The 15,325-nt window shown below is 39.1% G+C and overlaps 1 protein-coding gene and 1 long non-coding RNA gene across 4 annotated transcripts in view; one reads left to right on the top strand and one right to left on the bottom strand.

The window, feature by feature from the left end:
* Dnah5 (dynein axonemal heavy chain 5) overlaps positions 1–13,749 on the top strand; it is a 282,354-nt gene extending 268,605 nt beyond the window's left edge. For both annotated transcript variants that reach the window (XM_063257979.1, XM_063257978.1), the window contains 4 exons: positions 187–399; positions 2,756–2,908; positions 3,300–3,531; positions 12,802–13,749. In XM_063257979.1, coding sequence (XP_063114049.1) covers positions 187–399; positions 2,756–2,908; positions 3,300–3,531; positions 12,802–12,953 — 750 coding nt within the window. In that variant the 3' untranslated portion in view covers positions 12,954–13,749. The remainder of the gene's footprint in view (positions 1–186; positions 400–2,755; positions 2,909–3,299; positions 3,532–12,801) is intronic.
* LOC134478056 (uncharacterized) lies at positions 7,995–12,894 on the bottom strand. Of its 2 annotated transcripts, none has more exons than XR_010050399.1 (3): positions 12,698–12,894; positions 10,563–10,657; positions 7,995–8,752 (listed from the first exon to the last, which is right to left on the bottom strand). It is a non-coding gene; the product is annotated as an uncharacterized LOC134478056 (long non-coding RNA). The 2 variants fall into 2 exon arrangements; XR_010050400.1 differs by lacking the exon at positions 12,698–12,894 and adding an exon at positions 12,035–12,678.
* Positions 13,750–15,325: the final 1,576 nt, after the last annotated feature.

Raw genomic sequence — 15,325 nt, 5'->3', positions numbered from 1 at the left:
TAAACAGTTTGTCTAAGAGATAATTTTTCCTTATTTCTCCTCCCCTTCTCCACCATCAAAAAGACTAAAACATTATTTATGAGGCTGTAAAACTTGGAGCTCGTGCAGAAGTCCCAGAGCATCTGCTCTGTAAAATCATAGTAGCTGTCTAATTTTTAATGTGTGTGTTGAATGTGTCTGTGGCAGGTAAAAGAGAGGCTTCAGAAGATGGGGCCGCTGCAGCCGATGAACATTTTCCTCAGGCAGGAGGTAGACAGGATGCAGAGCGTGCTAAGCCTGGTCCGCAGCACCCTGACCGAGCTGAAACTTGCGATCGATGGCACCATCATCATGAGTGAAAACCTGCGAGATGCTTTGGATTGTATGTTTGACGCCAGGATTCCTGAGCGTTGGAAAAAAGTGGGTGTAGATCTGCTCCTGTTCTGCCTAATCACCACTGTTGTGAATTATTGTAATTGGCAAATTACATTACAATTAACATCAAAGACTAACTTACTTAAAATGGTTCTTTGGCTTATTTACTAATCCTTTTTGAGCCCCGTAAAGACTGGAGATAGGAAAGGTAATCATTAAGCATGTCCACATACTAGGTGCTCTACTAGGCAATTTGCATGCATTATTTCAATGAAATTTTGCATTGTATTGCCCTTAATTTATAGAAACAGAATTTAAGGTTGAAAAAAAAATCAAGGTTTTTTCCCAGGTCACATTTCTGTGAAGTTTAAGACTCAGACAATTTAAGACAATTTAAGACAGTTTAAGACAATTTAAACGAACTCAAGCTCTTCATGCCAAAGCATTGATGTTAAAGAAGGAAATGTACTTCATACATAATTGTTAAAAAATTCCCTGTCCTGTGTCTATTATCTATCTATCTATCTATCTATCTATCTATCTATGTATCTATGTATCTATCTATCTATCTATCTATCTATCTATCTATCTGTCTGTCTGTCTATTTTTAGAGTTTAGTGTCTATCTCAAAATAGACAATGATATTTTTGTAGTTCAATGATATTCTTACTACTTGTTGGTAATTGTGCTAATAACAGATGTGGTTTTAAATAATAATTTTCCACTTGAAAAACAAAATGAGTTGTTTCTGAGTGTCTTTGTAAGAAGTAAAAAGAGTGTATTCCAGGAGAGGACGTTCGTGGAGATAAGTCCTCAGCAGTATCCTTCTCTCCGTGCTGCGTTTGTGGGCGTGTATGTTGTGTGCACACCCATTTGTGAGATGTAAGTGAAATTACTAAGGTTCATTATGGTTGAGAAAATTTACAGCAATAGAGGAGAAGATGTTTCTGCCATCCGGCCCAGATTCCCTGGGAAAAGTCTGGAGAGGACACGTGGCTTCCTTTCCATTGGGGCCTGGCTGTTACCTGAGGGGACCCCAGTTCCACAGAACGGGTCCTATGAGAACTGACCAGGGCTTACTCTCCCAATCTGCACTCCCCAAATTTTGTCTTTTTGACTCCACTGTGTAATGCACATGCTCTTATTATAGCTAAATTCTGGAGGGAAGAAAGAGGGGTAAAGACAGATACAGGGTGCTAGCTTTCACCGCTTTGTAACTTCAGGTTGTGAATGTGTCTGCACAGTGTGTATTTCCTCACACTGGGCTCAGCTGCCTGGCTAGGAAAGGTGAGGGCTGAGAGTGCTCCTCATTAGCCCTGTGAATCTCTCCTAGGGCTTTGGAGCACCCCAAGGCAGCCTATGGTAGCCAAGGCGTCCTCTTGTCTTGTCCATCCTATTTAATGTTTGCCCAGTCCATCCTCTAGTAACTTGACTGAGAAATTTAATCTCAGTTTCCTTCTTACTATCAATAAATTAATTGGCAAGGCCAAGGAGTTTTCTATCTGATATGATCTTTTCATTTAGGAATCTATTCTTGTCAACTTACTATCAATATGTAGAATCACAGTAGTTCTTGAAGTATAGATATTTTAAATTCAAGTACAGATATTTTAAACCTTCCCATGGGGATCACTGCCTTGATTCATGCATGGGATATTGCAGTTACAGTCAAATGTTATCTGTGATTTGGAGATGCTCACCAGGGCTGCTGCTGATAATGACACATCCATGCCAGTTCTCATAATGGGATTTCCACAAGTGAATTCAGGGAGGAATTTAGAGGGAGTCGGTGTCAATAATTTTTGGACACGGATTTCCATTCCTGTTTCTTAACGAGGGGATTCTTGCATTCTAATGGGACAGATGCTCATAAAAGTAACTGTTGCTTACCTCCTTAAAAATAAGTGGAGAAAGGCTCCTATGATTTATTGTCCACAGAATGTGTTAAAGCATTGCTGTTTTATCTAATGATGATGTGAGCACATTCTTTAATGTAATATTTTATACTGTGTCTGTTGAAATTAACAGTGATTGAATTCTGTTAAATTTAATGCACAAATTGCTTTGATTCCTTGGTAGCTGAATTGGTGGTGAGTATGTTGGTACTTACTGGTGGCTGGAAGATGATTCTCTTGGCATCAGCCATCAGGAGCAGCTGTGTGAACACGTGATGATTTGTTGATTGTAATGTGTCTTCCTATCATTAAGGAGAAGGACAATTTGAAAATCCTTCATGAATCCTGCATGTCAGAACTCAATGAAAATTCATGACTTGGGACATTTTCATTGTAAAAGTGAAATTGGTATCTCGTTTTTTTTTTTTTCCTACTTTCTCTGTGCATAGTTAGCTTATGCAGCAGGACAGACCTGTATTAATGAAGTTTTAATGTATGCATTTCAGGCATCGTGGGTGTCAAGCACGCTGGGGTTTTGGTTTACTGAACTCCTGGAAAGAAACTCCCAGTTCACCTCCTGGGTTTTCAATGGTAGACCCCATTGCTTTTGGATGACAGGCTTTTTTAACTCTCAAGGATTTTTAACTGCAATGCGACAGGTAATACATAGCCCTGATTGGCACTGGTTGTGCTATTGTAATTCCCCTCTCTGAGTTTTCTGTTTTCATTATAGTTTTAAAAAATAATAAGGTAGACAATGGCTAGCAGACACATAATTATGAGCATAAATGCCACTGTTTATTCCCAGGCTGCTAGCTTGAAGTACAAATTACTTACTATTTTGTATTTGATTTAATTTCATTCTTTTTCTTTTTTTAAGGCAGGACCAATTAAATTAGGAAGAAGATGGGGATGATGAGAGAATTTTATAAACTTTAAAATAGTGTTCTACTTTTTGATTTAGGATAATTTGGAGCTAAACTTTCATCAATGTTATTTTTATGAAGACAAACTTCTAATTGTTCCCTTAATGTTTGTGGCTCTGAATAGGAAATAACACGGGCCAACAAAGGCTGGGCTCTGGACAATATGGTGCTGTGCAATGAGGTCACCAAGTGGATGAAGGATGACATCTCTGCCCCTCCCCCAGAGGGTGTGTACGTGTATGGCTTGTATCTGGAAGGTGCCGGCTGGGACAAGAGGAATATGAAGCTCACTGAATCCAAACCCAAAGTGCTCTTTGAGCTGATGCCTGTCATAAGGATTTACGCGGAAAACAGCGGTAAGTAGGGCTTTTATGGTCGCATCAACTTTATATTTACACCTATATTCAATGAAAGCCTGTTGACCTCTGGACATATTCTTGCATGATAACTGGGAAGCTGATAATTCTAGATATCTCATCCTTATCTGGTAAAACATGGATGGATACTCATGAAGGATTCAGAGATAGGAGGTGTGATTGAAAATTATGGTCCATGTTTAAATAAAAAGTTATTACCCTAAATGACATGTTGTCATGATCCCCTTCAACATACTTCTCCTCACTTTGAACACATGTGTGGCATCATTCTCACCAATTTCTGAAATAATCTGAAAATCCTCTTTTGTGAGTGTGTTTACAAGGTGTTGTCAAAAATATGGAGAATGTTGCCCCTGAGTGTCCCTGAACAGAAAGGCAGGATCCTGGGCACCTGGGGGTATCGCTCATCCACTTTATTCTCTGGATGTGATGCTGTGAGGTTCCTGTCCATCCTCCAAGTCAATGTGACAGTGAAAGATCAATGATTCGAATGGATTCATGCTCAAAAGCAGCCACAACAGCACAACTGAAGACACTAGAAGGCGGAGTCCCTGGACTGCTTCGCAAACTGTCAGTAACAGCGGGACAGGCGTGTTTAAGATGAGGGAATATTTCAAGGCACCTCAGTGGCAATGTGTCTTTTACTGTAATTGCTTCTTAAAAACTTTAAATCAACACCCTATTTTTTGATCACCTCTGTGTATTTATCTCTGATGAGGTAAGAAAGAGGTATTTTACAGTGCTTATCTGCGAGAGGGCAGGAGATGTGGTCAAGGCCAAGGTGGGCTTTGAAGGGAGACATGAGCAGGTGGGTGACGGTGAGGTTTCCTTGGTGGGAGTGTGCAGGGCTCACCTACGGGTAGAGGCTCTACCAGCTTGAAGGTTTGAGTCCAGCTGTGAGATCCCGATCAAATTCAGAGGCATCTGGCTTCATCCTCATGGCAAAATACTGGGCTCCTCTTCCAGCGCATGAATGGAGTAATACTTCTAAGAAGCACACACATTATTTTTGTTGTGGCAAAATTATCAGTTCTATTTGACACATCTAACTCTCTCTGGGCTCTTTCCCATTGCTGGCCTGATGTTTCTGGAGGCTTTTATTGTGAAATTTCACTCAGGTGACTTCTGCTCAGCAATTGCATTTCAGGACCCCAAGGAATTCTCATTTTCTATAGAATCATAAGCCACACGCTCGAGACAGTGCCATTGTGGAGGCAAAGGAGGAAATGCTTCAGTGAGAGGAGCATGAGTGATTTTTCTTTAAAGTAAACAAATAAAATCATCTCTCTTTGGACAGTGGTGGTATTCCTACTTCTTAGATAAACATTAAATTTGGAGACATGAGCCAGGGAAAGAGTTTATAATTATAAATAAGCAAACATTTGCTGATTGCCTAGAACATACAGCTGTGACCTTAGGTCTAAGACCCAAAGATAATTAGGAACCAGATCCTGGCATTAGGGACTCATATTCCAGTGAGACAAAACAATTAATAGATACATAATGAAAATATAATTGGATTAATAGTACAATGGAGATATACTTGAGCTGCTTAGGGAACTAGAAGGGAAACCTAAACATTGCTAGGAGCTAGGAAGATTGCTTTTGACATGGGAGCCAGAATCAGTATGATTGGAGTTAGAGACAGATTTGTCTCAGCAGAGGGAAGTAGCTTTGCTCACTTGGTCATTTAGTGACTGTTTGTCGGGCACTGACCACCTGCCAAACACTACTCTAGGCTAGTGATGTAGTAATGAAAAGGACCAGGCAGAATTCCCATTCGCGGTCTCCAAGTTGAAGGTGGGCTAGGTTGGAGGAGAAGAGGTGTGGTCATACGACAAGCACATGCAGTCAGGTCTTGCTCCTTGCAGATTCTGTTTTGTGAATTCACCTACGTGCTAAGAATTCCTTGTAATCCCCAAATCAATATTTACAGTCATCACAGACATCCACAGAGCAGCAAAAAGATGGAGCTGCTTGACACATATGTTCCCAGCTAAGGCTGGACCAGGTGACACTCTTGCCTTCTGATTTCAGCTCTCATAGTGAGCAAGTGTCTTTGTGTGGTCTATTTGGTGCTGTTTGAATTTTTCTTTGCTTAAAATACTACTGTATTGCTTAAGTGCTTTCTATTGTTTCTTAATGCAAGAAGTCTTTTATATCATTTTTAGAAAAATCTGTATGCTGATTCAGCTGCTTTCGGTCGTGAGTTACAGAACTACTGGATTTGAGCTCAGTGTTGGTAAATCAACCATGTGTGCTAAAATGTGTCTTTAAATAGAAACACACATCATGCAAGGTTATGCATTAATTAGTTGATGAAAATGTAACTACAGGCTTGCAAGAGGTAACCTTGCATTTTCCCCTGAAAGTGCTGGTTTGGGATTGGTTAATTTGTGTTCATGGAGACTTTCTGCTGTAAGAATCAGCTGCGAATGAGCATGCCGTCTTCAGATAATTGTCTCTTCTCTCAGGAAGCAGAAGCCCTTATGTTAAATCAGGAGATGGGGGCTGGAGATTTAGCTCAGCGGCATAAGCGCCTGCCTTGTAAGCAGGCAGTCGTGAGTTCGATCCCTGGTACCGATAAAAAGGAAAAAGACAAAAACAAAAAAAAAAAAAAATCAGGAGATGATTTAGAATGTTGAAGTGAATCTGAGTCATGGGAAGGGGCCGGGTTGTTATCTAGGAGCGCAGGGGAGAGTGCAGAGGCATGAAGTGGTAAGCGGTGTGTGGTGCCCGAAGAAGAGAAAGGTGGGTGCAGCTGGTGAGATGATGAGGGACAGGAGCGGGGAGGGATGGAGTCGAAGAGTGTGTCTCAGCGTGACACGTGGGGACTTGGTGTGGCATGGTGACTGGCAAGGATCGAGGATGGCAAAGAAAAGAGTATCCAGGTATGAAGGATGAAGCATGCGTGCTGCAGCGGGCTGCTGGTGTCACTGAAAGCTCTAAAAGGTTTGCCATCACTGAGCAGACCATGACAATTGAAAATGATTTTGAAGTGTTTGGGTTTCTCACTTATATTAAGCATAAGTGGCCTGAGAGTTGGGGTTAAGAGGGCTCCTCCCCGCAGAACTCACAACTTCCTTAAAGACAGTGAGATGGTGTCACAAAGCTGGGAGCGTTTGTGACCTTTTAAGTATAGCTTCTCCTGGCAGTCATGCTCCAAGTGAGATGTGTGGTACATAGCAGTGCTCTCCACTTTAGCTGGGAAGAGTTCTTCCACAGTTGAAGTAGAAACCTGGCTCCTGCTACACCAGCATCCTGTTATATTTTAATCTATGCCAGCATTGTGGAGGAACATGGCCTATCAGTTAAATATTTCTGATTATAATAACTGTGGGAGTAATAAAACCCAAAATGCGTAATTGTTATTGTAAAAAAGAGAGGCAAAGAAAGTGCTCTAAAGGATATAACTGCATGTATATTTAAGTGTATTAGGTAGCTAACCATATTACTGAGTTTTTGTTGGATCATCAAACAGAACTGTTTGCAGTCTCACTGTTTGAATGTCCACTTTGTATGCTTTAATTTTGTAACTTGAACAACTATTTCTAAGATGACAGTATGTAATCTGGTAACTAGTGATTTCTTACTGTTTATGTTTTTGAAATTCTGTATTATTTGTACCCTTTTACAGTTTTGTGTTTTTTTCTCTTTAAATAAAATTTAAAAAAATGTTTCTGATTAGACAGGTTGAGGTGGATAGGCAGGGTGTGGTTTACAATAGGCTGATAGATTCTGGAAGGCAAGTCAAGGCTAGCAGAGCCGTGTTCTCTTGTAGAGGCTTGAAGAGGAAGAAGAAGCAGTTTCCTGTGGGCGGTGAGCAGCATCACTGAGACCTGGGGTCCTATAGACCCCACTGCCCAAGTTGTGCCTGGACTCTGATTTTCATACCTGCTCACCTGGGAGATTTTAAGAGATCTTCAGAACCATGAATACGGATCAATTTCTATTTGCCTAGAGAACACTAGACAACACTAGGAATTGGAGAATCTTTGAGCCTGCCTTTGATTTTGAGTAAGATGCTGTAGGGGTGACCTGATAGATTCAGGAGAATTACATGGTAAACTCTCAGTAATAACCAGAAGAACAACAAAAAAATAAAAGAAAAAATTGACTTCTTTGAAATTTGTAGCATGTGCTAAACATTTTCTTACGCTTTTATAAAGACCTTCTGTGTCTTTCTTAAAATAACCTTGAAAGATTGTTAGTCTTATCTGTATTTTATCTTCACTTTAGCAGTAAGTTAAATGCCAGCAAAATTCTGTGGCTTGCTCACAGTTAAACAGCTGCTAAGAGCTGAACTGCAGTGCCAATTGTGTCTGACTCCAGAGCTTGGCTCCTTCCACTCTTCTGGCTTTTTCCAAGAGCCCAGATTTGGGGCCTAGGAGGCAGGGTCTGTCTAGGATGCTTGGATGTCAGCACACGAAACTTCTGCATGACGGAGGTTGTTTGGGGAGAAGGTGGAAATGGGGACAGAGTTGGAAAAGAGAACTGACACTTACTGAGAGGGTTTCTCTAGGTGGCCTCTACACCATGTGTCATTTAATCTTTACAACAATTTGTCAGAGAGGCTTGAAGTCAGGGAGGTTGTGTAATTTATTCAGCGGCTGCAGACTGACCTGGGAGAGAGACCAGTGTGTGCAGGATGAAGGAGGAGGAGCCTGTGAAGTGGAGAGCTGAACGTCAGAGCAGGAACACGCGGGTTCTCAGCACACTCCTTGCCTCAAAGTGATTCTCTGTGCATTTTCACTGACTTCTGAAGGATAAATGTCCCCAGGGTTCAGACAGCGTCGTGCTTGTGGCCCTGCAGTTCTTGGCTCTTGTTAGGGAGGAGGATGAAAGTGCTGAGCAGTAGTGATTGTACAGAAACAATAGTCGATGTTCTTTTAGTACAAAATAATACTTCAGCAATTTTGATTTATCATATCACTCCATTTAGTTAGCACGTGGTGAAAATGCTGCCCTTATAAAGAGAGGAAAATCTGTTTCACATTTGGATATAGGTGTTACTTCTCTTTCCTTATGACTATGAGAGTATAAATCAGTGGCAATTTGACACTGAACATCTCAGCATAGTAGCAATATAGTAATAATTTCATAATATAGATGATTCCTTAATACTGAAGAACAGATTTGAATAGCATAGTTGTGCTTATCTTCCTGGGCATTAGTCAGTGGTGACAGTCATTAGCAGCAGCTAAAGGAAAAAAATAAGAGAAAAAAAATGGACTAATTTCAAAATATTAAAAAAAATCTGTAGTTCTTTTTAATTTTGGTAGAAGTTGCTGGAAACTTGTTTTACCGAACCAACAGCTTTGCAATCAATGAAGTGTTCATTTAGTGATGGAAAACCAACATTCTTATAACTCTTTTCATATTATGCATCTAATTGTGATAATAGAATAGGGCTCTAATTGAGATAAAGAGATACAGTAAATTAATGACCAAAAGACATTACAGTGCAGCACTTTAAAACTAGAACTCATGTAGTTAAGAGTTTTTGCATTAGTATGAAAAGCAATTTCTCTTTAAGTAATTATTGACATTGAGATATAGGAGTGATTTGATTTATTTTCAAGAAGAAAACATCCATGGAATTTATTTTAACTCTAAATTTGAGTGGCATATCCTTGAAATTTTAAATTAATATTTCTCATTTGGACATAATGGAAAAATGACTCAAACAGTACTCAACTTACTGGAAGTATTGTCATACACATCCTCTGTCCTCAAAGGAAACTGAAAAGAGGCAGATACAGAAAAGAGAGCTCTCTTTACAGATTTGACAGAGTGAAGGTTCTAAGTAAACTTTAGAACTGTAACAGGAAACAGCTGCAGTAAAGCTGTGATTGGATCATACATGTGTGTTTGTATATGCACATTTGTGTGTGTGTGTGAGAGAGAGAGAGACAGAGAGAGACAGAGAGAGAACAAATAATGTATTGTATATTAGGAATCTACTGCATCACAGACATGTTTTAAAGCGCATTCACATATATAAACTGATTTAACCTTTACAGACACTCTGTCAAAGTTATCCTTTCCATTTTGCAGGCAGGGAAATGAATGTTTAGAGGAATGAGATAATTTGCCAATGACTCCTGTCTACCAAGTGACAAAGCTGGTATCCACATCACATTTGTCTGTTGTGATGGCAGACAGAGCTCAGGGAAGGCCAGGGGCTGGAGTTCTATTTAAGCTTTCAGGGAGGGGTCCTCTCAAAACTGTGGTGAAGCTTGAAAATGAAGGCTAGTCGCAACCTGCATGATGAAGTCACAGCTACATTTTTCTCAGGTACCTGGTGATTGAGATTGTAAGTGGGGACAAGGTTTTAAAATTAAAAGAAGTACCACATGTGAAAATGAATGTCTATTGCATAAAAGCTTAAGTACGTCAGTGGTATCTGTGATATTTATTTTTTCCTACTTTTGTTTATACTTTGTTAGCTCTCTAAGTAATATATATTCCATACTCAGTCTAGCTGGTTTGCTAGTGAAAGAAATAAGCATTTGTGGTTTTTATTTGTAAACTTTACTAAGGCCATATATTCATTGTCCTCTTTGTCACCAAGAATACTGACCTTAAATAAAGATTAGGTTGATGTAGCACACAAAAAAAGAAAGAAAATGAATGTCTAGTAATTTAAATGTCCTTAATTGTCCTTGTAACAGGAAAGTTAAAGAATGATTTAAAGTTACCTAGAGACACTACATAACTTGGTACTTTGGATATTGGAAGAAACCCATGAAATGTCTACAAATGTGTGGATAAAAAAAATGTAGGACTGATGTGCTACACAGCTATGAAATGAAATTCTCCCAAGATGTTTTATTAAAATGTTTAGGTAACTAGAGTGTAAAGCTCACCAATTTTCCCAACCTTTTTTCTCTTTTATCCTTTTGGAACCTTAAGACTTTAAACATACATAGCTGATTTGTTCTGTCTATCTAGATGCGTATTTTCTCTTCAAAGTTGTTTGTTTAAGCAAGAGAATGTTTGCAGATGACCTGTTTATGTGGTTGTTCAGTATGTCAGCACTTTCACTGCGAATCTGCTTGCAGATGAGGCTGGCTGCTACAACTTGGCGTAGGCCCTTTCAGCTCTGAAGCAATTAAAAATAAATAAAATTAGATAAGTATTCCAGAACATTATTTTTACCTGCATATTCAAAAGAATTCTTTTAAAAATAATTCCAGTTTTTTTTGGGATTAAAATTCAAGGTATCAATATTTCAGAAGATATCATTATTATAATTATCAGCATCAGATGTAAGTCTCTAATAATTTCAAGATATATGAAATAGATGCTAATTAATTTTCAAGAACTATTAGTTACATATGTGTTATGTGCTTAGCAATCCTAGGATTAAGGGATTTTAAATATATCACTTAGTATTGGTAACACTCTGTGATTCATTGTCAATCACCTGGTCATTGTTTTTAATATACATACATATTTAGTATTTCATATATAAGATTAGTATTATTAGTGATATCCTCTTGGTAACTGAAATAAACATTCAAATTTAGGAATTAGATGTGATAATACTTTAGACTGTTTCTAATTTTATGGGGTTAGGTAAATGTAGAATTAAGATACTGTAAAATAACTATGATTTCATTGTGTGAAAACAGGATTTCTTAGTCTTGACACTAGTGACATCTTGGATCTAGATAACTCTTTTTGGGGAGTCTGTCCTATTTATCATAGAATATTGACAGAATCCTTAACTTTTGTACACTTTTACCAGGCAAGCTCACTCACAGTCGTGATAGCCAGAAATGTCCCAGAAATTGATTGGTAAATGTCTTGTAAGATCCTACCAATTACTCCATTTAAAAGTGACTACTTTATAATATTTATCTTATATTGAAAATTATGTGTAATGTTATCCTACTCAAATGTTTCACTTCTTACTGTAAAATTAAATTTATAGTAGATATATAAAAACACATGGCACAACAGATCGAAGGTTCTAATGGGTCATACAATGAGGATTTAATTTTTGGTTGTGGTTTGCTTTCATCATTTGTTAGAAAAAATATTTAGCATATTAGTTTTAGGGAATACATTCTGTAACTCTGATGTATTAAGACTCCATTTGCAAAGTTGCTGTTTTCCATGTTTAGTGCTCAGATTGGTTCCACTAAATCACCGAAATGGTTATTGCCTTTGTTAAACATGGTTTCATCTCAGGAGTGCCATGAGAGTCATTTATAATATTATATTGACCTTCCAGAGGAGTGTAAGGGTACAGCCACAACTTACATCCTGAGGAAGACTTATAACCTGAAAGAGACCATAAAAGAAGATGCAGCATCCTGATATGGATGTTAGGAGACGTGCAGATCATTATGAGCAGAGCGGGTTTCACAAGACGCTAATGAAGCATACACTCCTGGGCTCTGCACACTTTGTAAAACCTAAGTTTGTATTCGTACGTTTCTCCTACATGAGCTGTACGAGTTTAAGCACTTACAGAACCGAAGCATGGTTTCCAGGGGTGGAGAGATGGATCTTGAGGGGAGGTGTGGATACATAGAGTTCTTAGAGGATGACGACATAAAGGTGTATTGGCTGCCTGTGTGGTGGTGCAAATGGCATCTACTCTTCTCCACAAAGGAGAAACTGAGTGTTAGGGAGCTGCACTGTGTCAATCTGCTCTGCTTCTCAGGTGTTGTTGCTCTCTTCATCCACGGAGAATTCACACCTGGTTTGGTTGGGGCACCCTGTGTCCTGAGACTTAGCTGTGATGGGGCCTGACACACAGAAGGTTGATGATGAGATTTATAACTAATGATGAGGGCGACGATACGGACAATGATGGTGGTGATGAAGTAATGCCCTCTGGTGCTGGGCATTGGATTAGAGTAGCAGGCTCCTCCTGTTGGAGAAGGGATAGGTGTGCACACAACACTTGGTGAGGAGGTCAAGGAGACGGGGTGGAGGTGAATGTTGAGTGGAGAGGAGGAAAGAGAATGAGGACGCATGTGAGCAGGGGTTACTGTCAAGATTGCAGGGTGAGGGGCCAGCAGGGTCAAGCTCAGTTGTCTGGTGTCTTATCACGCCCAGTGTGACATCTGCTTTGCACACAGGGGTTGTGAGGCCTCAGCAGGAATTTTGCTCATTCTTCCAAACATACCTGTCGTTGGCGTGACTTTCCAAATGTTTGATCTTGGCGCTTAAAGAGATGCTCCAATTAGAAACTGATCAAGTTGCTCTGTCTTATGATTTGTTTTTTTGTAGCCCAAAGAGATCCTCGGTGTTATTCCTGCCCCATTTACAAGAAGCCAGTTCGAACGGACTTGAACTACATTGCTGCTGTAGACCTCAAGACGGCCCAGGCCCCAGAACACTGGGTGCTCCGTGGGGTCGCCCTTCTCTGTGACGTCAAGTAATGCAAAAATGTGCCCCGTTCACTGCTTTGGAAGATCTGAGTTATCGCTACCTGTTTCTCCGTGCATGCTGGACAGGGTGTGAGCTATGTTTGTGCAACTAATGAATAGTGTAATTTTTCTCTGCTGTTTATTCAGTTGGATGTTTAATCACATTTTACCTGTTTCATCATTAGTGAGCAACATCTGGGTTTGTCGAAAGATATTTAGTGATTTAAAAGTAAAATGTACAACTTCCTAGGGAAACATAGCCTTCAAATCTGCAATAATTCATTATTCATTCAATAATTCTCCACTTTGAAGATCAGTTAGGTTAAGTAGATGCATCTTTTCCTTGAAGGAATTATTCTGTGAATGTTGTTCTGGTAATAGCCAAGTTTTCCGAGGTAATGTGATGTTAATGCAAGGTAAAGGCAAATTTGTGCTGGTTTTGCTTTTATTGTGTTACTGCTTTTTAATTTTTTAACATAAATCAAGTTGTGATTTATTTTTAGGGCTTCAGAAGTCTGTTAAAAAGACTTTTTAAAAACTATAAGGAAATAGATGAAGGGTTAAGAATATAAAGGGAACATTCATTTAAACCTATAGAGTAAACACATAGAATAATGATAAACCCAATTATGATTAGTGCTGAAACTAATTGATATAGTAAAAGTAACTAAAAGAGAATCACAGTACAGAATTTATAAGAATGATAGTTGATTTGTGAGATTTCTGATAAACCAATCATACTATTTTGAAATCAATATAATGAAAATGTGGACTTGATATAAAGCAATAAAAGCTTGTTTGTAAATGCCTGAATTGTAGTTTATGCGGGGGAGGTAACTGCATTAAATATTCAAAAAAATCATGCAAAATTGCATTTTTATAAAATAATTTGGAGAGATGACACATATCTGTTAGTAAGCATGTGCAGGTCTCAGAGTCCCAAAGTGAAAACGGACACGTGGAAACAACCAGAAAATTTTAAGAATGAATTTAGCATGGAACGTGTCTGAAACAATGATGACTCTGTGAAGCACCTTTTTAATTGCATTTTATTTATGTTTTCAATTTTTGTATTTTGATCGGTACATGTTCTCAGTGCATAATGATTACATTCCACTTGGGAAATTGGTACCTGTACATAACAGGTCTTAATTGTTGTCTTTCTTAACCACTTTAGCTCTTCCTCCCATCGCCCCCCGCCCTGCTCTTTATGCCCTTCCCTTTTGCAAAGCATCTGTCTCCCTATTTCTAATATCTATCTTTTATTGTGCTCTTTACTTTTGAGTTTCTCACTTATAAGGGAAACTATGTTATATTTCTTCCCAACCACCAGCCATCACCCCAGCTCGCCTCATTTGAAAGGTGCTCAGAATTCAGGTGATGGACCTGGAATAAGGTGGACAGGGGAGGAATAGATTGAGTCTGCCACAGGACGGAGAGTCCCCAACTGCCTGGATGCAGGAAGAACAACACGGAGTGTGGTATGGCTGGAGAGCGACAGAGCATTCCTTCCCATAGATCCTGATACTGGTTTATGAAAAATTAAGTACTTTACATCTCCTGTGTGTCAGGCACTCTACTGCACTTGTGGTTTGCTGGTGAAACGTATTGTAGTGCCTGATCTCATGGCCTTCACCTGGGAGGAGTGGATGCAGAGAATGGGAATTATTCAGGCACATGGCTGTGTATTCTTTCAGTTTATGAATGTAGGGCATGGCATACTTGGGGTATATGAGACGATATCAAGATTGTGAGGGAAAACGTGGATGCCATGAGTGAGAAATTACGGGAGAGACTGTAACATTCCAGTTATATTATGGATGAGCTGATAGATGCCACTCTATGCTTATTTATTTGTATTTGCTCCATCTATCATCTGCTTATCATCTACTATCTGTCTATCTATATCTATCTATCTATCTATCTATCTATCTATCTATCTATCTATCCATCCATCATCTATCATCTATCACCTACCATCATAATCTCTTGCTTTCTATCATCTATCTTTATCTCTATTATTTATCATCTATCTATTGTCTAATTATATCTACCATCCTTTTTCCTCTATGTTGGAAATCAATCTCAGAGTCTTGTGCATGCTAGGTAAGTGCTCTAGCACAGATATGTCTACAATTTCCCATTTTTTAAAACCAAAGACACAAAATTTAATGATGGTGAACTGTTCTCTGAGTGGTACAGCTATCATGCATGGTGTATATTCTTGCCTGGGTTTTCTCAAGAATCGAGACAAAAAACCAAGTTTTGCCTCATGGAAAGCATCCTTTTCTGCATACAGCTTACATCATTTTTTTTTGCTGTAGAAACTTACCTCAGCCTTCTCTGAACTTGTTTTTCCGGGACTATTGGCAAACAGTGAGCTA

Source organism: Cavia porcellus, unplaced genomic scaffold (assembly GCF_034190915.1).
Source record: "Cavia porcellus strain 051 isolate PalLab524CR breed Dunkin Hartley unplaced genomic scaffold, mCavPor4.1 scaffold_11, whole genome shotgun sequence".
Lineage (NCBI taxonomy): Eukaryota > Metazoa > Chordata > Mammalia > Rodentia > Caviidae > Cavia > Cavia porcellus.
Note: the sequence above shows the minus strand (reverse complement) of the source record. Positions and strands in the feature narration are given on the sequence as shown.